Here is a 24,532-nt window from a genome sequence, read left to right as displayed (position 1 = left end):
GGGCAGGCGGGCCCATGGCTGCCAGCTCCGGGCGCTGGGGCAGCCAGGACCCCCGTGGGCCTCCGCAGCCCCCCCCACAGCGCCCCCTCCCCAGGGCGGGCGGGCGGGCGCGGGGGTCCGGGGGGCGCCTCCTCACCTTCCCCTCAGCATGGCGCCCAAAAAAGACAGAGCGAGAGCGAGGGAGAGCGGGCGAGCGCCGCGAGGGGGGGGAAACGCATGAGGCCAGGAGAGAAAGCAAGCGAGAAAGAGCGAGCGAGCGAGAGACACCCACCGACCCCGCCCTTCCTCCTCCTCCTCCTCCTCCGCGGCCCGGCCCAACATGGCGGCCGCCCCCCTTCCTCCTCCTCCTCCTCTTCCTCCCCCCGGGGACGCTGCCCCGGCCGGGCCGGGGGCCTGACCTGTCGTCAGGGAGCGGGAGGCGGTGGTGGAGGAGGTGCGGGGTGGCCGGGCAGGCGTCGGGGGAACACGGAGGAGGCGAAGGCGTTGATGGCGGCGGCGGCGATGGCGGCTGCGGCGACTCTGATGGTGGCGGCGGGGGGGTCCCGGGCGCGGCCTCCATAGTTCCTTTGGGGGGGGAGGGGATGTTAATGCACGAAAAAGGACTGCTTGGGCGTGGCGGGAGGGGCACACTTCAGCTCTGAGGGCTCCTGATAGGAATGGGTATATAGTTTTTCGGTTTCGGAATCACCTCTGCGCCGACCTCCGCGTAGGCCGCGCGGCCTAGGCCTCGGCGGGCCGCTCGCCGCCTTTCTCCGCAGCCCGCCCCTGGGGTCACTCGCTCACGGGCACGGGGCCCTCATCGGGGCGAGAGCCCCCACACACACCTCCCCCGCGGGCCCGGAGGTGGGGGACCCGGGAGACACGGACACTGGTGGGTGGTTGGGTGTAATTAGCGCGGGCCGCGCGCGATGGAGCAAGCGAGGGGGGAGGGGAGAAGAGGAGAGCGAGCGAGGGGGGTTAAAAAAAAGGATTTTAGGGAGGGAGGAAACGGGCCGCGGAGACGGGCCGACTGTCTTGTCTGTCTGCCCGCCCTAGGTGCCCCGGCTGCTCGGCCCCCGCCGCAGTCAGAAATTCACACAAAATGGCGGCCCGGCCTGGAGGAGCCGAGAGGCTGAGGCGGGAGGAAGGGCGAGGTGGGAGGGGGAACTGGGAGGCGGAGGCGGAGGCCGCGTCACGTGGAGGAGAGGGGCACAGGCCTTCTCCCGAAGGCCGGCGGAAAGAGCCGAAGGGAGGGAGTGAGGTCGAGGCAAGGCGGAAAAAGCCGAAGGCAGAGGAGCGAGAGACGGAAAAAGCCGAGGTTGGTGATGGGGGTGTGGCTAGAGAATGGATGGAAAGTCGCGGGAGCCGGAGATAGCCGAAGCGGGACCAGGACGGGGGGGAGGGGGGGGGGGGGGGGAAGGCAAGGAACTGCGATGATCCGGAAGGAGCCGAAGGCGGTGTCGGAGGCGGGTGGCAGGAGGCGGAACTAGCCGAAAGAGGAATTTAGACGGGAAAGGCTGAAGGGCGGGGCTCGGGAGGCGATTAACAGAGCAAAAGGCTGGGAAATGCACCCGAGCGCAAGCGGCAAGAACCGAAAATTACCAGCTTGAGGGAAGGCGGGAAGAGACTAAAGTTTTAGGTGGAAGAATGGGAGGGAAAGAATTCGAGCTACGGAAAGAAAGAAAAAAAAAAAATAACCGAAAGCTGGAGGCCGGGTGCCGTGAGTTGTAGGTTTCCGGAGAAGGGGAGGATGGAGCCGAACAGGTCCGGAGCTGACGTCATTAGAAACCTCGGTCAGTGACGTCTCCCTGGGGCGGTGCGAGAGGGGCGGGCCTTGGTACTGCCTCCGGGAAGTTTAAGAGCTTGGAGCGTAGGTTATCGGGAAGGCTCAAGATAAATGTTACACGTGGGAGCGACTGACCGGGTTCAAACGGTGTGCAAACGACCTACAATCTTTTGATCCTCAAAACTCCGCTGGGAGGAACTACTATTCTCATTTAACGGATGCAGACAATCCTGGCGTCTAAATAGTTGTCTCAGGAACGTAATATCAGCCGTAAAGAGCGCCTCAAGAATTTTAGTCCGTGTGGGGCATTCCGTTGCCTACTGCAAAAATTCGTTGAGGCCGGTTTATATCCAAGGATCTTTGTTCTGTGCTTTTATGAGCTCCTTGTACAGTGTCAAGCTCTGTGATGGTCGATGGGAACAGTTTCTAGCTTCCTGGAGCTTAAAAACCGATAATGCCCCAGGGGAAAGGAACTGGAAGTTAGAAGAGAGCCTCTATTAAATGAGGTGTTAAAGGGGGCGCCCAGGACAGGGTTGTTTAAGTGGAGATGGGAAGGAGAAGAGAAAGTTCCAAGCCAAGGAAAAGCTTATTTCAGAGCCTGACGAGGTATGGACCATTTAGGTTCCGGGAACAGAAAGAAAACCAGTGCAGCATGAAAGATAAATCTGGAGGTAAAGGCGCCAAATTACTTCTTGGTCTATTAATCCTACCATGAAAGAAGAAAAAAAAAATGCCCGCAAACTAGTCTGGGACATACGCTCTTTGTGAGTAATTTATAACAATCTCCTTCAGTGAAGTAATTAGCTTTCTTGATAAAAAAGATTTAAGCCATTTCGAGTGAATTTTGATGGTTATGAAATTTGTTCTGAGGAACTACTGCCTGCCAATCAAGACTCCTAATCTTCATCTTTCCTTTCTTATGTTCTGGATCTAGTTTTATTTACTTTCTGGATCTAGCCTCTAGTTTAATGATAGTTATTTAACCATTCACTTCTCCCCTAAAATGTCCATACCAAGAATACATTTCTAATTCACCTACAAGAGACTTTTTTTTTCTTTGCATGCATCATTGCAATAAAATGTTGGCACGCGCTTTTAACAAAATTGTCCGAAAGGTTTCTTTAACACAAGACTGGTAGAGCAGGATTATGAGAATGGAAAGAAAAATACTGCGAATTGTCTTTCCCCTTCTGTGCCTTGTTTTCTGAACCCCATGTATTCTAGCGATGGATGAAACCACACTGGTTAAGACTAGACCACACGGTGGTCTGTCCTTTCAAGCTGTGGTCTCCAGCTGGCCATCTCTGAAGCTTCAGCAGGCCATTCCAGAATTCTAGAGGGCTGTCTGCTTTTAGGTAATGAGAAAAATGAAAAGATCAACAAGTCTCATGAGGCAGGAAGGTTTCTCCATGCCTTTTCAGAGTCTTACTAGACCACTAACATTGCCTACCAAGCCCTTCTGACTTTTTTTTTTTTTTTTTAAGTTTATTTGAGAGAGCGCAAGCAGGGGAGGGGCAAAGAAAGAGGGAGAAACCCAAGCAGGCTCCACACTGTCATCACAGAGCCCATGCAGGACTCCAGCTCATGAAACCGTGAGATCATGACCTGAGCCGAAATCAAGAGTCCGATGCTTAACTGACTGAGCCACCCAGGCGCCCCCGCCCTAACATTCTAAATGTCACTTTGACTTACTATGTAATTGTTGATTGGGGTCTAGACTCTGAGAAGTTATGGAAGATTCTCAAGTTTCAAAGGATTTTTGGTCTGGTAGGAAAGACGACCTTGAATGGTATTAATCAATTTTGTAGCAAACTTTCCAACCTAATTCCTGCATTTGTTTTTATGCATACACATTTCTCATCTCCAACTTGAACCAGCTCAATTTTTCTGCTGGTTCGCTCATTAATGAGTTAAATTCATTCCTGTTCTTTTTTTTTTTTTTTTTTTTTTTTTTTATGTTTTAGTTTTGAGAGGGAGTGCGCGCATGTGCGCTTGAATGGGGGAGGGGCAGAGAGAGAGGATAGGAAGTGGGCTCCATGCTGACAGCAGTGAGTTGATATGAGGCTTGAACTCACAAACCATGAGATCGTGACCTGAGCTGAAGTCGGATGCTCAATGGACAGAGCGACGAGCGACCCAGACGCCCCTTGTTCATTCATATTCTTTAATATCCTTTGTAACAAACCAGTAGTCTAGTAGGTAGACTATTTTCCTGACTTCTGTGAGCCACTGTAGCAAATTAATGAAAACAGAGAAAGGGGTTGTGGCAACATCTGATTTATACCCAGTCAATCAGAAGTGCTTCCAATTTGAGGCTGAAGCTGGGGGTGGGCAATCTTGTGGGAATGAGCTCTTAAACCAACGGGGTCTCATGCTAACTCCGGGTAGATAGTATCGGAACGGAATTGAACTTCAGCTGGTATCCCCCCAGTTGCAGAACCGCTTGGTGTGGGAAAGCCTCCAGGCATTTGGCGACCAGAGTAGAGAAGTATAGAATGTTAGAGTAGAGGAGAAACACAGGATCTCCCTTAGAATCCCTTTGGAAAATGGCTTGGCGATATCAACTCCCGCTGAAAGGAAGCTTACTCTATGATTCAAGAATTCCACCCGAATGTATATATCCAACAAATGTGTACCAAAAGGCATGAAAAGAATGTTCACAGCAGCGCTAGTCAAAATAGTCCCTAACTGGGAACACCTTAAATACCCATCGATTGGAGAACAGACAAGTAAATTGTAGTATATTTGCCACTTTTGAGGACCCCCTGGATGGCTGGGTTGGAAGACCCAGCTGGCAGTCTTTTGCAATACATCTTGGGCGATATATCTAAAGAACCTTCTTTTGTATACCTTAGAGCTTTCTTTGCTGATCAGTGAGAGCAAGTCTCCCGGTCATGATACAAATTGCCTCTAAGATTCCAACAGAGCTACCAAACGTGGCTTTGTGTGTGTGCACGTGTGTGTATCTGTGTGTGTGCCCACGCACGTGCCCATGTGTGCCAGGTGTGTGGGGGGTGTGGTGTGGGGAGGTTGTGGAGGAAGGTTGCATGTTTTACCAACTTGCCCATCGTTTCCAAAGTTCATCTGGACCTCCAAAATGTCTCCAAGCTTGGCAGATCCTTGTATTTCTCTGAGATGGAAACTTCTGTGATGCCCATAAGTGACCAATGCTTCCCTGGCACCTATTTCTTTCTACTCTGGGAACATCATTATTCTGGCAAAAGATTTTGTTTTTCTAGTCACAGGGATGGCTCTACAGAGAAGTCACTACACGGTGTGGAAGAAATGCCAGAAGCTGGCTCCGGCCCGTGGAAGTAACTAGGGAAGAAAGGAGGAGACCATTGGCCAAAGGGAGGCATTATGGTATCTTGCTGACTGCCAACCAATAGCTATTTTCTCTACCTTCCTTGCTAATCCAACCCTGTTTTTATTGGGAAATGGAGGGTAATGAACTCCAGGCTAGATCGTGGTTCCACCTAGTTCTCAAGGAGATGATGTTGCCCCCTAGAGGACATTTTGGGACTTATTGTGGGAAATTCCTGTTGGCTTTTTTTTTTTTTTTTTTTTTTTTTTTTTTTTTTTTTTTTTTTTTAATTCTCAAGGGGAGAGTATTGCACCCTTGAGGACATTTTGGAAGTTTGCAGGGACCTTTTGGGACATCACAACAATAAAGGAGTTGTTACTGACACTAGAGGACAGGGACCAGGGATGATAGAATGACAGCACAGGGCCCAACCTGACTCTGGGTAATAAATGGTCACCTAATGAACAAAATTATAGCCAGTTGTGCTCAGTCAGTTGTGTCTGGCTCTTGATTTTGGCTCAGGTCTGATTGAAAGGTTCATGAGTTCGAACCTCACATCAGGCTCTGAGCTGTCAGTGCAGAGCCTGCTTGGGATTCTCTCTCTCCCTCTCTCTCTCTCTCTCTCTTCTCTCTCTCTCGCTCGCTCTCTACCTCTCCCCTGCTCTCTGTCTCAAAATAAAAAATAAACTAAAAAAAATAAGATAAAATGGTTAATTTTCAGTTACGTAAATTTCTTTTTTTTAATGTGAATTTCACCTTAAAAAAAAAAGTTTAAGAACATATATACCCCCAAATTTGAGAACCTACCATTACATGAAATTTTCTTTGTAAGCTTTATAAAACTATAAGGGGGAGTGGGAAAAGGAACCCTTTTAGATGTTTAATGAGTCTAGAGGTCCAGGAGAAAATAATTTATAGACCAGGTTGCTTGATTTTCAGTCCTTTTCCACAAAGTTACTGTTCACAAGAGTTACTGCATACTCACAGGAGATAGCTCAGGTCATTGCCATGGATCTTCAGGGTCATTTCAAGGTCAATATAATAACTAATAAATCATTTAATGCTAAGAATCAGTTTTAGTTCTTCAAAATAGCTTGACTCCCTTTATTTTTATTTCTATGACCCCTGAACATTTCACTTTAACAATACAAGACAACTCAGCAAAAGTGTTTATCTCCAAAGTCTTATCCAACAGACGTTTGATATAGCCCTCTGCTGCATGGCCATTCCAGACTTCGAAACATCTCTTGTGCACAAAGAGGTTGTTTGATCCTGTCACTGGCATTTTCCCCTAGGATTGGAAAGTAGCACAGCATAGTTTAAGAGTTTTAGATTCGGAACATTAAAATAAGGGTTTTAAAAAACTTTCTATTATGGAAAAATTCAAACATACACAAAAATAGAGGAAAGTGTAAAATGAACCTTCATATACCTATCACCCAGCTTCAAGAATTATAAACTTGGGGGGCGCCTGGGTGGCTCAGTCGGTTGAGAGTCCGACTTTGGCTCAGGTCACGATCTCACGGTCCGTGAGTTCGAGCCCCGCGTCGGGGTCTGGGCTGATGGCCCAGAGCCTGGAGCCTGCTTCCGATTCTGTGTCTCCCTCTCTCTCTGCTCCTCCCCCGTTCATGCTCTGTCTCTCTCTGTCTCAAAAATAAATAAACGTTAAAAAAAAAATTAAAAAAAAAAAAAGAATTACAAACTTGGGGTGCCTGGGTGGCTTAGTGGGTTAAATGTCTGACTCTTGATTTGGGCTCAGGTCATGTGATCTCCCGGTTCATGAGTTCCTGCCCCATATCCAGCTCTGCATTGACAGCTGGGGCCTGCTTGGGATTCTCTCTCTCTCTGCCCCTCCCCTGCTCTCTCTCGCACTCTCTCTCTGAAAATAAATAAATAAACGTAAAAAAGAAAAGAATTATAAAGTCAGGGAAATTCAGTTCCTTACACCTACCCACTGACCGTCCCCCCAACTCTGATAGCTTATCAATTTTTTAAGTTTATTTATTTATATTTTTGATAGAGCACAAGTGGGGGCGGGGCAAAGAGGAGAAACAGAACCCCTAGCAGTCCCTATATGGGACTGCAACTCACAAACTGTGAGATCATGACCTGAGCCGAGATCAAGAGTCCAACACTTAACTGACTGAGCCACCCAGGTGCCCACACCAATGACTTTTTTTTTTTTTTTAAAGAGAGTGAGTAAACCCGCACTGGCAAGAGCCAGGGAGGGGGGAGAGGGGTAGAGGGAGAGAGAGAGAGAATCCTAAGCAGGCTCCCTGCTTAGCACAGAGCCTGATGCTGGGCTGGACATGATCTGAACTGAAATCAAGAGTTGGAAACTCAACCGACTGAGCCACCCAGGCGCCCTGAGTGTCCAACTCTTGATTTCAGCTCAGGTCATGATCCCAGGGTTATGGGATCCACACTCAGTGTGGAGTCTGCTCAGGATCCCCTCTCAATCTCTCTGCCTCTCCCTCTCTCCCTCTCTCTCTCTCTCTCTCTCTCTCTCTCTCTCTTTCCCCCCTGCTAGTGCTCTCGTGCTTTCCCTTCCTCTCTCTCTCTGTCTCTAAAAATAAAAAGAATTAAAAAGAAAGTCAGATGCCCGAATGAGCCACCAGGCACCCATTTTCGTTTATTTTTAATCAAATACCACATTTGTTTCATCTAGCTAGTTAACTACCTAGCTCCATACATATACATACATAGTTATTTCTATATATGTTGTTACACATTTAAGAATATACACTTGTGGGATGCCTGGGTGGCTCAGTCGGTTAGGTGTGAGACTCTTGATTTCAGCTCAGGTCATGATGTCAAGGTTCATGGGATTGAGCCCCAAATCGGGCTCCTCACTGACAGTGTGGAGCCTGCTTGGGATTTTCTCTCTCTCTCTCTCTCTCTCTCTCTCTCTCTGCCCCTCCTACACTTCCTCCCTTTCTCTCTCCCTCTCTCTCTCTCTCTGTCTATCAAAATAAATAAACTTTAAAGTATATATATTAAAAAAGGGGGGGAACCTGGGTGTAAGTAGGTTGAGCATCTGTCTGACTCTTGATTTCAGCTCAGGTCATGATCCCAGGGTCATGGGATCAAGTTCCACGTCACACTCCAAGTTGAGTGTAGAGCCTGCTGGAGATTCTGTCTCTCCCTCTGCCCCTCTACCCTGCTCTCTCTCTCTCAAATTAAAAAATATATGTTAAAAAAAAAAAGAATATATACTTGTACCTGTAATGGGTTAAATAGTGCTTCCCTCCCCTCAAATTCACATTCTTCCTGAAACCTCGGAACGTGACCTTATTTGGAAACAGGGTCACTAAAGAGATGATCGATAAAAATAAGATGAGGTCACACTGGAGTAGGGTGGGCCCTTACCCCGATATGATTGGTATCCTTCCAAGAAGAGAAGAGACACAAAGATACACACAGGGAGACAACATGTGACAGAAGAAGCAGAGATTGGAGTAATCTACGAGCCAAGCATTGTTGGCCAACAACCAGAAGCTGGAGGCGGCAAGGATTGCTTCCCTAGGGCCTTCAGAGGAGCTCAGACCTTCCTTTCAAACTTCTACCCTCCAGGGCCACCCTGCTGGCTCAGTCAGTAGACATTCAACTCTTTTTTTTTTTAACGTTTGTTTATTTTGAGAGAGAGAGAGAGAGAGAGTGAGTGAGCAGAGGAGGGGCAGACAGAGAAGGAGAGGGAGAATCCCAAGCAAGCTCCACACTGTCAGCCTGGAGCCCCACGTGGGGCTCAAACTCACCGACCCTGAGATCATGACCTGAGCTGAAATCAAGAATCGGATGTTTAACCTACTGAGCCACCCAGGTGCCTCTGCAACTCTTGATCTCATGGTTATAAGTTTGAGCCCCACATTGGGCATAGAGATTAAGGGGCACCTGGGTGGCTCCGTCAGTTAAGCATCCAACTTTGGCTCAGGTCATGATCTCACAGTTTGTGAGTTTGAGCCCTGCGTCGGGTTCTGTGCTGACGGCTCAGAGACTGGAGCCTGCTTTGGATTCCGTGTCTCCCTCTCTCTCTCTGCCCCTCCCTGGCTTGCGCTCTGTCTCTGTCTCTCTCTCTCTCTCAAGAATAAATAAACATCGGGGGCACCTGGGTGGCTCAGTCAGTCAAGCATCCAACTTCAGCTCAGGTCATGATCTCATGGCTTGTAAGTTTGAGCCTGCATCGGGCTCTGTGCTGACAGCTCGGAGCCTGGAGCCTGCTGTGGATTCTGTCTCTCCCTCTCTACCCCTTCCCCACTTGTGCGCTCTCTCTCTCAAAAATAAATAAATAAATTTTTAAAAATGTAAATATTTTATGTTCTTTTTTAAAGTAATCTCTATACCCAACATGGGGCGCAAACTCACAACTCTGAGATTGGGAGTCCCATGCTCCACCAAATGAGCCAGCCAGGAGCTTTTATTCTATTCTATTCCACTTTATTTTATTTTATTTTATTTTATTTTATTTTATTTTATTAAGTAAGTTTTACACCCGATGTGGGGCCTGAACTTACCACCCTGAGATCAAGAGTCATGTACTCTACCAATTAAGCCTCTTGGCTCCCCTCTACCTTCATTTTCAAGTGGCCCTTCTTCCTGTGGTTTCTGTATTCAAATTTCCCTCCTCTTATAAAGACACCAGTCATATTGGACTACAGCTCACCCTTAATGATGTCATCTTAATTTGATTACATCTACAAAGACCCCCATTTCCAAATAGGATCAGATTCATAGGTCCCAAGGACAAGTACTTGAACATATCTTTTGCAGGGACACAATTTGATCCATGACATCTCATGTATGTAAAAATCCACCATCTGTATAATTAAATGTATGTATTTTATTACAGGTAATAAAGGTTATCTTTACTTCTATTCAAACGTGCTAGTTTTTATTTATTCATTTATTTTTTATTTTTTCAAGTTTACTTATTTATTTAAAACAATCTCTACACCCAATGTGGGGCTCGAACTCACAATCTCACAACCTCGAAATCAAGAATCACATGCTCCACTGGCTGAACTGGCCAGGTGCTGCCTAATTTTTTTAAATGTAATTTTATTTATTTCAAAGATTTTAATTTTTAAAAAATTTTTATGTTTCTTTATTTTGAGAGAGAGAGAGAGGGAGCATGTGTGAGGGGGAGAGCAGGGGAGAGCAGTTGGGGGGGGGGGGGGGGGGGGGGGGGGGGAGAGAATCCCAAGCAGGCGCCATACTGTCAGTGCAGAGCCTGACATGGGGCTCAATCCCACGAACCATGAGATCATGACCTGAGCCGAAATCAAGAGTCAGATGCTTAACCGACTGAGCCACCCAGGTGCCCCTTAAATACTTTTACTTAAAAAAAAAATTTTTTTTTATCGTTTATTTACTTTTTGAGGGAGAGAGACAGAGGTGTGAGCAGGAGAGAGGCAGAAAGAGGGAGACGCAGAATCCGAAGCAGGCTTCAGGCTCCGAGCTGTCAGCACAGAGCCCGACGCAGGGCTTGAACTCACAGACTGCGAGATCATGACCTGAGCTGAATTCGGGCGCCCGACTTGACTGAGCCACCCAGGCCCCCCTAAATATTTTTATTTTTAAGTAATCTCTACCCCCAATGTAGGGCTCGAACTCACAACCCTGAGATCGCGCGCCGTGCCCCATTGACTGAGCCAGCCAGTGCCCCTAATCCGATGCCGTTTAAAGAATCCTAAGAATTACGCGGTTCGGACAGGAAGGGGCGGGAAAAGAATCGAGACCGGAATAAGACACCACACGTGCCTTTGTTACAGCGTTCTCCATCCTGACTGTGTTTAGAATCATCTGGGGAGCATTTTGTAAAAATCCCAACGTCTCAGCTCCACCCCAGACCAATTAATCAGTCTCCGAAGGTGGGGCCCGGGCACTAGAGTTGCTGAAACGGTCCCCAGATAATCCTAATGTGCAGGTGGGGCTGAGAGCCACCGAGGTGGTTAAAGTGGAGCTGCCACCTGGGTGGAGGTAATCATGTAATCCCTAAACCCCGGGGCCTGATCTATTGACTAACTGCTCTCCACCCCCTTTCGGGGACCAAGTCTCAGTTTTGGCAGCTGCTCCGATTAGCTGTGGCTGAAAAAAAACAAAACTACCCCCTCCCCCCCGGGGAATATATCCCATGGTCTCACCAGGGTCTCAGAGAGATATTTGGACACCACGTGCATGGCCACATTACTGATACTAGTCGAAGGCTGAAAAGCAACCCCAATGTCTGCTGAACGGATGGATGGATGGATAATCAAACTGTGGTTTATAGTTTACAATGGGACATATTCATATTCAGCCTTGAGAAAGAAGACGGGAGGGGCGCCTGGCTGGCTCGGAAGGTGGAGGACGCAACTCTTGCTTCTGGGGTTGGAAGTTTGAGCCCCGCATCGGGTGCAGAAATTCCTTAAAAATAAAATCTTGGCTGGGAATACAAACTGGTGCAGCCAGTCTGGAAAACGGTACGGAGGCTCCTCAAAAAGCTAAAATTAGAACGACCCTACGACCCAGCAATTGCACTACCAGGTATGCTGTTTCAAAGGGGCACATGCACCCCCATGTTCATAGCAGCGCTATCGACAATTGCCAAAGTATGGAAAGAGCCCAAGTGTCCATCGATGGATGAACGGATAAAGAAGATGTGGTTGGGGCGCCTGGGTGGCACAGTCGGTTAAGCGTCCGACTTCAGCCAGGTCACGATCTCGCGGTCCGTGAGTTCGAGCCCCGCGTCAGGCTCTGGGCTGATGGCTCGGAGCCTGGAGCCTGTTTCCGATTCTGTGTCTCCCTCTCTCTCTGCCCCTCCCCCATTCATGCTCTGTCTCTCTCTGTCCCAAAAATAAATAAAAAACGTTGAAAAAAAAATTAAAAAAAAAAAAAAAGAAGATGTGGTATATGGGGCGCCTGGGTGGCTCAGTCAGTTAAGCATCCGACTCCAGCTCAGGTCACGATCTCACGGTCCGCGAGTTCGAGCCCCGCGTCGGGCTCTGGGCTGATGGCTCAGAGCCTGGAAGCCTGCTTCTGATTCTGTGCCTCCCTCTCTCTCTGCCCCTCCCCCGTTCATGCTCTGTCTCTCTCTGTCTCAAAAATAAATAAACGTTAAAAAAAATTAAAAAAAAGATTTAAGAAAAATAATAAAAATAAAAAAAGAAGATGTGGTATATAGATACAATGGAGTATTACTCGGCAATCAAAAAGAATGAAATCTTGCCATTTGCAACTACGTGGATGGAACTGGAGGGTGCTATGCTAAGCGAATAGACAAGAGAAAGACAAATATATGATTTCACTCCTATGAGGACTTTAAGATGCAAAACAGATGAACATAGGGGAAGGGAGGCAAAAATAATATAAAAACAGGGAGGGAGGCAGAACATAAGAGACTCTTAAATACAGAGAACAAACAGAGCGTTGCTGGAGGGGTTGGGGGAGGGGGGCATGGGCTAAATGGGGAAGGGGCTTACGGAATCTATTCCTGAAATCATTGTTGCACCATATGGTAACTAATTTGGATGTATATTATAAAAAATAAAAATAAAAACAAATCTTGGCGTGCCTGGGTGGCTCAGTCAGTTAAGCGTCTGACTTCGGCTCGAGGCACGATCTCACAGTTCGTGGGTCGGAGCCCCAGATCGGACTCTCTGTTGTCAGTGCGGAGCCCCGCTTCGGATTCTCTGTCCCGCTCTCTCTCAGAACCTCCCCCGCTTGTGCTCTCTCTCTCTCAAAAATAAATAAACATTAAAAATAAATAAATAAAAATAAAATCTTAAACAAAAAATACAGGGGCGCTTGGGTGGCTCAGTCGATCATGCGTGTGACTCTTGGTTTGGGCTCAGGTCGTGATCTCAAGGTTAGTGAGTTCCAGGCCCACATTGGGCACTGCACTGTCAATGCAGAGCCTGCTTGGGCTTCTCTCTCCCTTCTCTCTCTGCCCCTACCCCACTCGTGCACTCTCTCTCTCTCTCTCTCTCTCTCTCTCAAAATAAACGTTAAAAAAAGAAGAATTATAAACTCATAGCCAAGCCCTATTTCCACCCACTGACCATCCCCAACTCTGCCAAATTACTTGGTACCCATACCGGGTTAAGTAGTTTTTGCCTACCCCCCAATTCGTGTTCTTCCGGAAACCTCAGAACGTGACCTTATTCGGAAATAAGGTCATTGAAGTTATAATGAACTAAATTAAGATGCGTTCACACCGCACCCTCTCGGTGGGAGTAGCGTCGAGGGGTTGCTGAAGATCGAGCATGGGGAATAGAAGACAGACACGGCTGTAGCCATCTGTGCAAAATGCAATCGGCCTCAGCGCTAATCAGGAGAACGTACTGCATGCCCTTGTTGCGATAATCGTTTCCTTCGTTGGCGTCGTTTAACCCAGCGAATATTTGGAGTTAAATATAGACATTTTCAAGTGGCTCAGACCTCTGGAATTAATCTTTCGGTTGAAGGGATTTGTGCATATTTGGCATTTCATATGCAGGAAGTGTGTAAGAGAATCTGGCCGACTGGTTCTCAAAATTTTTCCCTGCATTGACTTAAAGACCTGGAAGGACGAACTGTAAAGTGGGTTAGCTAAAAAGTATATGGGTAAGCGTGTGTGTGTATGAGAGACAGACAGAGAGAGAGAGAGAGAGAGAGAGAGAGAGAGAGAATGTGCCAAAATTTCAAATTAATGAATCTATTCAAAGGATATATGAATATTCATTGGACTATTTTTTCTGTAAGCTTGAAAATCTCCAAAATAAAAATTTGTAGGGTGCCTGGCTAGCTCAGTCTGTAGAGCATGTGACTCTTGACCTCGGGGTTGTGAGTTTGAGCCCCACGTTGGGTGTAGAGGTTACTTAAAAAAATTTGTGGGGCACCTGGGTGGCTCAGTCGATTAGGCGTCCGACTTCGGCTCAGGTCATGATCTCACGGTTTGTGAGTTCAAGCCCTGCATCAGGCCCTGTGCCTTCAGTTCAGAGCTTGGAGCCTGCTTCGGATTCTGTGTCTCCCTCTTTCTCTGTCCCTTCCCTGCTCTCTCTCTCAAAAATAAATAAACATTAAACTTTTTTTAAGATTGTGATAAAATAAGATAAAAGTTACCAAATAGTGTCCCCTATTCTCATTCTGTTTCTGAACTTCAAGGCATCTGGATCCTTGTCTCATCCTCTGGATTAGGATAAGGGGTAAGGTCATGTTTAGAAAACGGACTTTCCTAGGGGGCCAAGCGATATTTGGAAGAAACAATACAGATTTGAAGAGACGTGTACTTTCCAAACTCTCTCATTTCTTTTCTTTCTTTCTTTTTTTTTTTTTAACATCTATTTATTTTTGAGAGACAGAGGGTGAGAAGGAGAGGGGCAGAGAGAGAGGGAGACACAGAATCTGAAGCGGGCTCTAGGCTCTGAGTTGTCAGCACAGAACCTAACGAGGGGCTTGAACCCACAAACCATAAGATCATGACCTGAGCCGGAGTCAGATGCTTAACCGACTGAACCACCCAGACATTCCAGCCTCAAATCATTCTAAGCAAAGTGATGTTCACTCTGGACTTGTTTCTTTAGCGTTCAGGATACTGATGTTTTATATTCTCTATTTGCCTCAAAGTACAACGGTCACATATTGTAATTAACAAATAGATTTTCAGGGCTTAAAAAAAAGGACAAGGGTCACCTGGGTGGCTCACTTGGTTGAGCAACCCGCTTCGGCTCAGGTCATGATCTCACCGTTTGTGAGTTCGAGCCCCGCATCGGGCTCTGTGCTGACAGCTGGGAGCCTGGAGCCTGCTTCGGATTCTGTGTCTCCCTCCCCAGCTCACGCTGTGTCTTTCTCTCTCAAAAATAAATAAACATTAAAAAAAAAAAAAGGCAACTCATGATCTGGCTTCTTTTTCTTGCTTAAGATTTTATTTTTGGGGTGCCTGTGTGGCTCAGTCGGTTAAGCAGCTGACTTCGGCTCAGGCCATGATCTCACAGCTGGAAGACTGGTGAGTTCGAGCCCCATGTTGGGCTCTGTGCCGACAGCTCAGAGCCTGGAGCCTGCTTCGGATTCTGTGTCTCCCTCTCTCTCTGCCCCTCCCCTGCTCATGCTCTGTCTCTTTCTCTCAAAAATAAATAAACATTAAAAAAAATAAAATTAAAATATTTTATTTTTAAGTTATCTCTACATCCAGCGTGGGACTCAAACTCACAACCCAGAGATAAAGAGTCACATGTTCTACTGACTGAGCCAGCTGGGTGCCCCCACCATCCGATTTCTTAATTGACGCCTTTATCCCCCTCAGTCACCATGGTTCGGTCACCTGACTTGTCATCATTCTCCACATCTCCACTCGGTCATTACTTCCTCTGAGAGATCTTCTGTGATGCCACAGGACAACATATCCCCCCCCCCCAGGGTTTATGTGTCACCTCGCACAGGGCTGGGCCCAGAGGACGTCTTCAGGGAATACAGAAAGAATGAGCTCGTCAGAGAGACTAAAATCAGAAAGATGGATAGTGTTGGCAGAGAAAGGGAAAGAGAGTTAGAGGAAGAGAATGGGGTGAAGGAAAGAGGAAGATAGAGCGCCTGTTTGACCCCGTGAGAGGGTGCACACCAGGGGGAGGGAGAGAGAAGGAAACATTATGGAGAAAAAAGAAAGTGTGAAGAGAGTTGGTAGAGGGCAGTGTCCAGGTAATCTAATGCTGTGTAACAAGTGATCACAAAACTTTGTGGTATAATTCGCCAGCGGTCCTTGATTTTGCTTACAGATCAGAACTTTGGGCAGGGCTTGGAAGGAATGGCTCGTATCTGCTCCCTCCGGGGTGGCTTGACCAGCTGCCAGAGGATATACTTCCCGAGATGGCTCGCTCACATGGCCAGCGAGTTGGTGCTGGCCGGCGCCTGGCGCTGTCGCCTGCCTGAGGGTCAGGAACTTTGGCTCTTCTCCATGAAGGCTTCTCTCTGGGCTGTTTTGGCTTTTCCTAGCAAGGAGGCTGAGCTTAAAATCAAGTGTCCCAAGGGAGGGAAAGTGGAAGCTTCCATTTCTTGTCTTTCTTTACTTAAAGCTTTACTGAGATATTCACATAACACAGAATTCAGTGGGGGCGCCTGGGTGGCTCAGTCGGTGTCCGACTTCGGCTCAGGTCACAATCTCCTGGTTGGTGAGTTCGAGCCCCCCATCCGGCTCTGTGCTGACAGCTCAGAGCCTGGAGCCTGCTTCAGATTCTGTGTCCCCCCTCTCTCTCTGCCCGTCCCTTGCTCATGTGCTCTCTCTGAAAAAATAAACGTTAAAAAAATTTAAACTTGAAAAATAATAATAAATACATAAATAAAGAGGGGGCAGTGCCCGGGTGGCTCGGTGGGTTAAGCATCCGACTAGGGCTCAGGTTTACTGCTTCAAGCCCCACATCTGGCTCTGTGCTAACCGCACGGAGCCTGGAGCCTGCTTGGGATTCTGTGTCTCCCTCTGTCTCTCTGCTCCTCCCCCACTCACTCTCTGTCTCTCAAAACGTTTATTTATTTTTAAGAGAGAAAGAGAGACACACACACACAAAGTGTGAGTGGGGAGGGGAAGAGAAAGGGAGACACAGCATCCAAAGCGGGCTTGAGCTGTCAGCACACAGCCTGACACGGGGCTCGAACTCATGACCTGTGAAATCATGACCAGAGCCAAAGTCGGAGGCTCAACCGACTGAGTGACCCAAGTGCCCCTCAGAACTATACTTTTCTGACTCCAACACTAAGTCAAAAACACTTTTATAGCTCTCTCTTCTTTTCCTTCACAGCACTTCATGAAGTTTCTATTTATATTTATGGGACTGTTTTCTCTCTCTCCCACTGTCTTGTGACTGTTCCTACATAAAGCAGGGGTATGTCCATTTTTTAAAAAAGTTTATTTACTTATTTTGAGAGAGAGGGAGAGACGGAACCCCAAGCAGGTTCTGCACTGTCAGCGCAGAGCCCAATGCGGGGCTCAAACTCCCAAACTGTGAGATGATGACCCGAGCTGAAATCAAGAGTTGGCCGCCCAACCAACTGAGCCCCCCAGGCGCCCCTGGCTTATGTTTATTTTTATCATTATTGTATCCCCAGGACTTCCGGTCACGGGAGTGGGTCATCTCCTCCTCCCATCATCGTCCGGAAGAGGAACTCCCATCAAAAGCCGTCAGATGACTGTAGCGTCAGCTGACCTCTGACTGCGTTCTCACCAAAGACCTTGTGCCAGAACAGCCCGGCCAAGCTGCTCCTGAAGTCCAGCTTCACAAAACCACAAGAGATAATAAATATGTATTGTTAAGTCCCTCATCTTTTCCGTGATTTGTTTCACATCAATAACCGAGGGTAAGCATCGGCCAAACTTTTTTGGAGTCATGTTGCGATCTTGGATGAATTCCTACCCCTCCCGGAGTCCCAGAGTTGCAATCTGTGAAAGGGGATGAAATATCGATCTTTGAGGTTCGCAGAGTATGTATGTACCTCAGGGGCAAGATCAGAGGACAGAGTAGAAGCTGAATATACAATCAGCAGTATGATCTCCTGATGAAGCATGTGGGCCACATAGCCCAGGTTTGAATCCTACTCTCACTACTTCTAAGACACAAGACTTCGTTCGGGCTACAGATAACTTTGCTGGCCCTCAGACTCATTACGTATGAAATAGTTGTATTAAAGAACCTAACTAATCTCATAAAAATTAGAAAGATAATTCCCATAGGGGAGCCCAGATGACTCAGTGGGTTCAACGTCCAGCTCTCGATTTCGGCTCAGGTCATGAATCTCATGGTTCTTGAGACCGAGCCCTGCATTTGGGCTCCCTGCTGGTAGCACAGAGCCTGCTTGGGGTTCTCTCTCTCTCTCCTCTCTCTGTCCCTCCCCCACTTGCTGGTTTGTGCACTCTCTTTAAAAAAAATTTTTTTAGGGGCGCCTGGGTGGCTCAGTCGGTTAGGCAGTCCGACTTCAGCTCAGGTCACGATCTCACGGTCCGTGAGTTCGAGCCCCGCGTCGGGCTCTGGGCTGATGGCCCAGAGCCTGGAGCCTGCTTCCGATTCTGTGTCTCCCTCTCTCTCTGCTCCTCCCCCGTTCATGCTCTGTCTCTCTCTGTCTCAAAAATAAATAAACGTTAAAAAAAAAATTAAAAAAAAATTTTTTTTAAAGTTTATTTATTATTTTGAGAGAGACAGAGAGAGAGAGAGTGTGTGTGCAAGTGGGGGAGGGGCAGAGAGAGAGAGAGAGATGGGGAGAGAGAGAGAGAGAGAGAGAGAGAGAGAGAATCCCAAGCAAGCTCTGCACAGTTAGCATGGAGCCCAACTTGGGGCTTGAACTCACAAACAGTGAGAATCACGACCTGAGCCGAAGTCAGATGCTTAACTGACTGAGCCACCCAGGCGCCACCCCCCCCCCCACCGTCTCTCTCTCTGTCTTTCAAACAAACAAACCCGAAAAAGAAGAGAAAGAATTCACTGAAAACCCATTTAAACTCCATGAGAAGACAGCTATTTTTTTTTTCAGTGCTCTATCCCAGCACTGAGATCAATGGCTAACACATAACAGATGCTCAATGAGTATTTGTTAAATGAATAATAAAAAGGCACCTTGCTTAAAATACACTTTAGTAAAAAAAAAAATAAAAAATAAAAAAAAATAATAAAATACACTTTAGTTAGCACCAGGCCTACAAGGTCCCTCAGGATGCCCCACTTGCTTCATCTATGATTTCACCTCTTACCGCTGCCCATCCTCTCACTCTGCTCCAGCCACCTTGCCCTCTCCAAAGTTCCTCAGCTATGCTAGCACATTCCAGATTCAGGGCCTTTGCACCTGCTGTTTGCCCTGACCAGTGCCCTTCAGTGCCTCCAGATCTCGGTTAAATATCCCCTTTCTGCGAGAAGCTTCTCTCTGGCCACTCCTGGAACCCTGTGGTCCCATCCGGGCTTATTTTTCTCCACGGCATTTCTCACGGTCTGAGTTCTATTTGTCTTTGGGCTCTCCTCGAAAGAACGTTAGCCGCCTGAGGGCAAGGCTCTATGTTATTCGTTGCTCTATTGCCCAACGCCTCCACTACCGGGATTTCATCAGGGGCTAGATAAATATCTGATGATTTAAAAAGCCCCATAAGTAAAAAATAAATAAATAAAAACTAAAAAGCCCCATTAGGTGAACACTTGGATATTTACCGACGGGGTGGGGGGTGGGGGGGGGGGCAAGAAAGGGGGGCGGGGAATCGCGCCATCCTTGGGCCAGGATTGGCTGGAGCCCCGGTCACGTGGCCGACAGTCCTGCCGGCCCGCCTTTCAGGCGGGCGAGCTTCGCGTGGTCTCAGGCTCTAGGGGCGGGCCGGGCCGTGGAGGAGGTCCTGCGCAGGCGCGGTCCCTGGCGCAGGCGCAGACGCGGCCCGGGCGCGCGGCCGGCGGCGGTTGGCGGCGCGTGGGGCCGGCGGGCGGTTGCCGTGGGCAGGACCCGAGTGCAGGCAGCTGGAGCCGGCGCCATGGTGGAGAAGGAGGAGGCCGGCGGCGGCATCAGCGAGGAGGAGGCGGCTCAGTATGACCGGCAGATCCGTCTGTGGGGATTGGAGGCCCAGAAACGGTCAGGGCCGGCGTGGCTCGCGGGGCTGAGGGGCTGTTGGGGGCGTCTGGCCTGAGGCGTTCGCCGCCCTCGCGGAGCCGGAGGGTCGGATTTGAAGCGCGGAGGCGGGAATTACGTGCCCGGGGTTGGTAGCCTTCCTGAGAGGACTGGAGGGGTCGGTTAGCGGTGTTTCTGGAAGCTGAGGGAAGCGGGGACCTCCCAGGGTGGTGGGAGGGTCGCTCCGAGGGAGGGCCTCTGGAAGGGGCGGCGGGGGAGTCCTGGTTGAGGATTCAAACTCGGGGACTCAGGCGCCCAAAGGGAATGATGCGGGGGGTGGGGTGGGGTGGGGTCGTGCTTAGGGAGGAGGAGGGGCCGGCCGTGCAGGGGGAGGATGAAGGGGGGGGCGTAGCTCATTCATTCGTGGATTGTGGGAATCTCTTGGACGCTGGGGGGACTGGCGAACCGAACGCGCGCGAATTTACGTTCTTGGGGCTTCGAAAGGGTGGGCCGCTATGAAAGGAGGAGGGTTTTTGAGGAGTTTTGCAGCAACATATTTCAAGTGGGAATCTTGAGGAGCTCGGGGAGGCCAGGGGTTGGAGGTACGCGAAGAGATTGCTTATGCCTAGGTATGAGGGTGTGTCTCGAGAGGACTGGGCGCTAAGGTTGGGCATACCTTGGGTGTGGGGTAGTTATCGGGGAAATGAGGTCTTCGAAAGGGTTGATTGGTTTTATCAAATATGAAGTACCTGCCACGATCGCTTTTTCTTGGCGCTTAGCGAGTATTAGCGAGCTGCATCCTTTGCCCACATGGAGCGTGCATTTCTGGTGGGGGAAGCAATTAACATAAATAACATGTTAGGCAGTGCAAGTGCTGAGAGATTTGAAATAAAGCAGGGACAGAGGATCTTTAAAGGATGCTGAGGTGGGAGAGCTATTTTGATAGGGAGGCCAGGGAAGGCCTCTGGAGAGGCCTTCATTGAGCCACAGACCTGTATGAAGGAAAAGAACCATATGGAAGAAGCTCGCTAGGAGAGAGAAAACAGTGTAAAATTCTGGAGGCCAGAGCGTGCTTGGCAAATGAGAGAGAGAAGCAAAGAAGCAAGGTGGCTGGAAGCAAATGAGATGTAGCTTTAAAAAAAAAAAATTTTTTTTTAAATGTTTATTTCTGAGACAGAGCGCGCGAGCGAGGACGAGTGGGGGGAGAGGCAGAGAGAGAGGAAGACACAGAATCCGAAGCAGGCGCCAGGCTCTGAGCTGTCAGCACAGAGCCTGCCGCGGGGCGGGGCTCGAACTCACAAACTGTGAGGTCATGACCTGAGCCGAAGTTGGTGGCTCAACCGACTGAGCCACCCAGGTGCCCCGAGGTGTAGCTTTTTTATTCCGAGAAACCCATGGGAAAGTTTTGAGCATAGGAGTCACAGGAGCAGATTTGCATTTTATTTTACTTATTTTAGGTTTTGATTAAAAAAATTTTTTAACGTTTATTTATTTTTGAAGGGGGGGGAGGGGCAGAGAGAGGAAGACACAGAATCCGAAGCAGGCTCCAGGCCCTGAGCTTGTCAGCACAGAGCCCAACGCGGGGCTTCAACTCACAAGCTTCGAGATCGTGACCTGAGCAGAAGTCGGATGCTTAACTGACTGAGCCCCCCAAGTGCCCCCTCCATGTACATTTTTCAACTGAGTCTCATAGCAGCTCTCTGAAGTAGGAAGAGCAGTGATTTCCCCCTGTACAGACAAGAAAGAGGCTGCACAAAGCAAATCGACTTGCCTCTAAGGAAATTCCAGGTGGAATCGAATTCTGAAGACCTGGAAATGTGAAATGGAAGGTGGCCTAGGAAATGGCCGACTACATTCTGGCAACCGTTTTGTTGCTGATTCTGCGTGATGTTTGGACCAAGTTTATCAGAAAACTGAAAAGGAGAGTAATAACCAAAAGGGCCCTCCAGGGAATTCATAGGGTCTAGCAGTTAAAAATTGGGCTGTATCTTTCATACAGTGTTTAAAATTTTTTGAAATGAGTTGCCAACATTTGAAAATCTAGAGAATTGGCTGAATTTGAGACAAAAATTGGGGTGCTTGGCTGGCTCAGTCAGTGGAGCATATGGTTCTTGATGTTGGGATTGTGAGTTCAAGCCCCACAGTTGGTGGAGAGATTACTTAAAAATAAAACCTTTAAAAAAGCAAGAAATTGACTTCATTTAAAAATACTTAATGACTTAGAATCCCTAAGGCCAAGGAAATATTCAAACAAAAAAATTAAAAACAAATTTATTGCCTTTGGAAGTGATTATTAACAACGCGCCCTCTAATGTGGTGAAATAAGAACTTCGGTGTGTCATCTGTGAAGTTTTCCTGCTGAATATCTTTTAGCCTAATCATGCTTTCAGAGAACAGAGGAACAGATTAAAGAACATTGAGGTAATGATAAGATGTCTAGGATGTGGGGCATTTTATAAGACAACTGTACTGGTTCTGTTCCAGAAGTCAGTGTCATGGAAAAAACAAAGGAAGGGAGTGTTCTAGGCTTAAAAACCATAAAGAGGTGAAGCCAGATGCAAAATGTGAACCTTGACTGGATCTTGGTTCAAAAAGAAAACTCCTATAAAAACGTCTTTTAGATAGTAGTGGAGATTTGAATATTCAGTCCTATTAGGTGATATATGCATATTTTTAAATTTTTTTTAAAGTTTACTTATTTTGGGAGAGAGAGAGAGAGCACGTGCGTACGCAGGGGAAGAACAGAGTGAGAGGTAATCCCAAGCAGGCCCCACGCAGGGCTCGATCTCACGAACCTTGAGCTCATGACCTGAGCCGAAATAAAGAGTTGGACGCTTAACTGACTGAGCCACCCAGATGCTCCTCTATGTTTTTAAGGTTTATTTATTTTGAGAGACAGAGAGAGACAGAGAACTCATGGAGGAGGGGCAGAGAGAGGGAAAGACGGAATCCCAAGCAGGCTCCGCCGCAGTGTCAGCGCAGAGCCCAAAGTCAGGCTCGAACTCACAAACCATGAGATCATGACCTGAGCCCACATCAAGAGCCAGACGCTTAACAGACTGAGCCAGCTAGGTGCCCCCCCATTAGATATTTGAGAATTATTTTCTAGATGTAATAATAACATGGTTATGAAGGAGAGTGTCCCATTTTTGGAGGTGCATGCTAAAGTTGTGACATGCTGTGGTGAAAGTGTATGGGTAAAAGGCAAAATGCTAACTATTCTTTTTACTTTTCTGTGTTTCAAATTTTTATAATGAAAAGGTGGAAAAGAAATGTGTTTCTCTCTGTCCCTCCCCTTGCCCCATTCCCCAATCTGGAAATTTCTATAATTTTTTAAAGCTTATTTATTTTGAGAGAGTGCACAAGTGGGAGAGGGGTAGAGAGAGAGAATCCCAAGCAGATTCTGCACTGTCAGTACAGAACCCAACGTGGGGCTCAAACCCACGAACCATGAGATCTTGACCTGAGCCGAAATGAAGAGTCGGATGCTTAACTGACTGAGCCAGCCAAGCACCCCTCTTCTGCAATCTGGTAATTTCTGAATTCTGTCATCTCCTGAAGAATAGAAAGATCAGATATTCCACCTTGCTTGGAGCCAAGCAGAGGCCACCTCTGACATGGCACGTGGTTCTCTAGCCTTGTCTCCATCAGTTCAACTTCCCTCATTGATCTGATTTGCCTGGCCCTACAGGTGCGACTTTCCATTTTTTGCTGTGGGACATAGCCCACTTTATGGATGGGGCTCAAGGAATGAGAGCTGGCTCCCAAGGTTATGCACCAAGTAAAGAGGAGTTGAATCTAAGTGACTCCCTTTCCCCTCCCTCAGCTCATTTTCCACGATCGGGGCACATTCTTTCAGTCAAATAATCATAAAGGAAGATGTTGAGGCTGGCAGCTGTGTGTGTTTTCAGAATGCATGCTTCAGCAGTTTTTGCACTGCCTTTCACAACCAAGGCATGTCTGATTTTTCTTCCACTCAATAGTAGTTGATCCCGTATCTAAGAGTGAGGAAGGACGGAGGGTGACCCAAAAGAGCAAAGTAGATGATAAGCTCTATGAGGGCAAGCATTTTATAAATGTTTGACAATTAAAATAGGGGTTTGACTGGTCTTATTCAATTTGTAGTGCTTGCAAATTTGTAGACATTCACATGTATTTGTCGAATGATGAAATGATTGTACGTTGCAAAGATCTAGGAATTCAAGAAACCTGGGTTCAATCCAGTTCTGCTAACCAGCTCTCTTGACCTTGGGTCAGTCACAAAGTTTGTTGGCCTTAAGTTCCACATCTGCAAAAAGGAGGAGTGAGTGTGACTAAATTTTTAAGGACTCTTTCGACTCTGAAATTTTGACTTTACGAAAAAGGTACTACAAAAACTTTCCTGTTTTCAAAGCCTCATTGTCCAACACTGCCGCTCTTCAAAAGAACTTCAGTTGGTTCCGTAGGCACACATTTGCCATAATAGTGACTGAGTACGTACTGTGTCTTAGGGGCCAATCCTGATTGTTTCACTTAAGGACCGATTTATTGTAGTGTCGGTAGTGATTAATAGTTCAGTTTGAATCTCAGCTGCAAAAATTCTTAGTTATTTAACCTCGGATACATTTCTTAACTTCTCTGCTTCAGTTTGCTCATTTGTCAAGTGGAGATAATAGAATTTACATTATAAGATAGTTGAGAATTAAAGGAGATAATGCAAGGGATGCCTGGCTGGCTCAGTCAGAAGAGTGTGTGACTCTTGATCTCAGGGTTGTGGGTTTGAGCCTCAAGTTAGGTGTAGAGATTACTTAGATGGATAAATAAAAACTTAAAAAATAAAAATAATAGATAATGCATAAATAGTGCTTATGCACAGAAAGCATTGAGTAAATCATAGTTACAGTTATTTGACAAGTATAAATCACTAGCAACAGGAGAAGGGAAGCTACATAGGAAATAGGTTGAGATAA

At 47.5% G+C, this 24,532-nt stretch overlaps 2 protein-coding genes across 7 annotated transcripts in view; one reads left to right on the top strand and one right to left on the bottom strand.

Annotated features, from left to right (window-relative positions):
* The window catches only part of ZC3H4 (zinc finger CCCH-type containing 4), a 42,108-nt gene extending 40,331 nt beyond the window's left edge, over nt 1-1,777 (bottom strand). For 2 of the 6 annotated variants that reach the window (XM_049621081.1, XM_049621083.1), the window contains exon 1: nt 137-265. Coding sequence is in view for 4 of the 6 variants with exons in the window: in XM_049621083.1 (XP_049477040.1) it covers nt 137-150 (14 nt within the window). In the remaining 2 variants the exon portion in view is untranslated. The other 4 variants (XM_049621079.1, XM_049621085.1, XM_049621082.1 and 1 more) reach the window with 4 other exon arrangements.
* Nucleotides 1,778-19,395: 17,618 nt separating this feature from the next.
* SAE1 (SUMO1 activating enzyme subunit 1) overlaps nt 19,396-24,532 on the top strand; it is a 72,551-nt gene continuing 67,414 nt past the window's right edge. Inside the window, exon 1 of the mRNA XM_049622354.1 lies at nt 19,396-19,607. Coding sequence (XP_049478311.1) covers nt 19,510-19,607 — 98 coding nt within the window. The 5' untranslated portion in view covers nt 19,396-19,509. The remainder of the gene's footprint in view (nt 19,608-24,532) is intronic.

Source organism: Panthera uncia (assembly GCF_023721935.1).
Source record: "Panthera uncia isolate 11264 chromosome E2 unlocalized genomic scaffold, Puncia_PCG_1.0 HiC_scaffold_19, whole genome shotgun sequence".
Lineage (NCBI taxonomy): Eukaryota > Metazoa > Chordata > Mammalia > Carnivora > Felidae > Panthera > Panthera uncia.
Note: the sequence above shows the minus strand (reverse complement) of the source record. Positions and strands in the feature narration are given on the sequence as shown.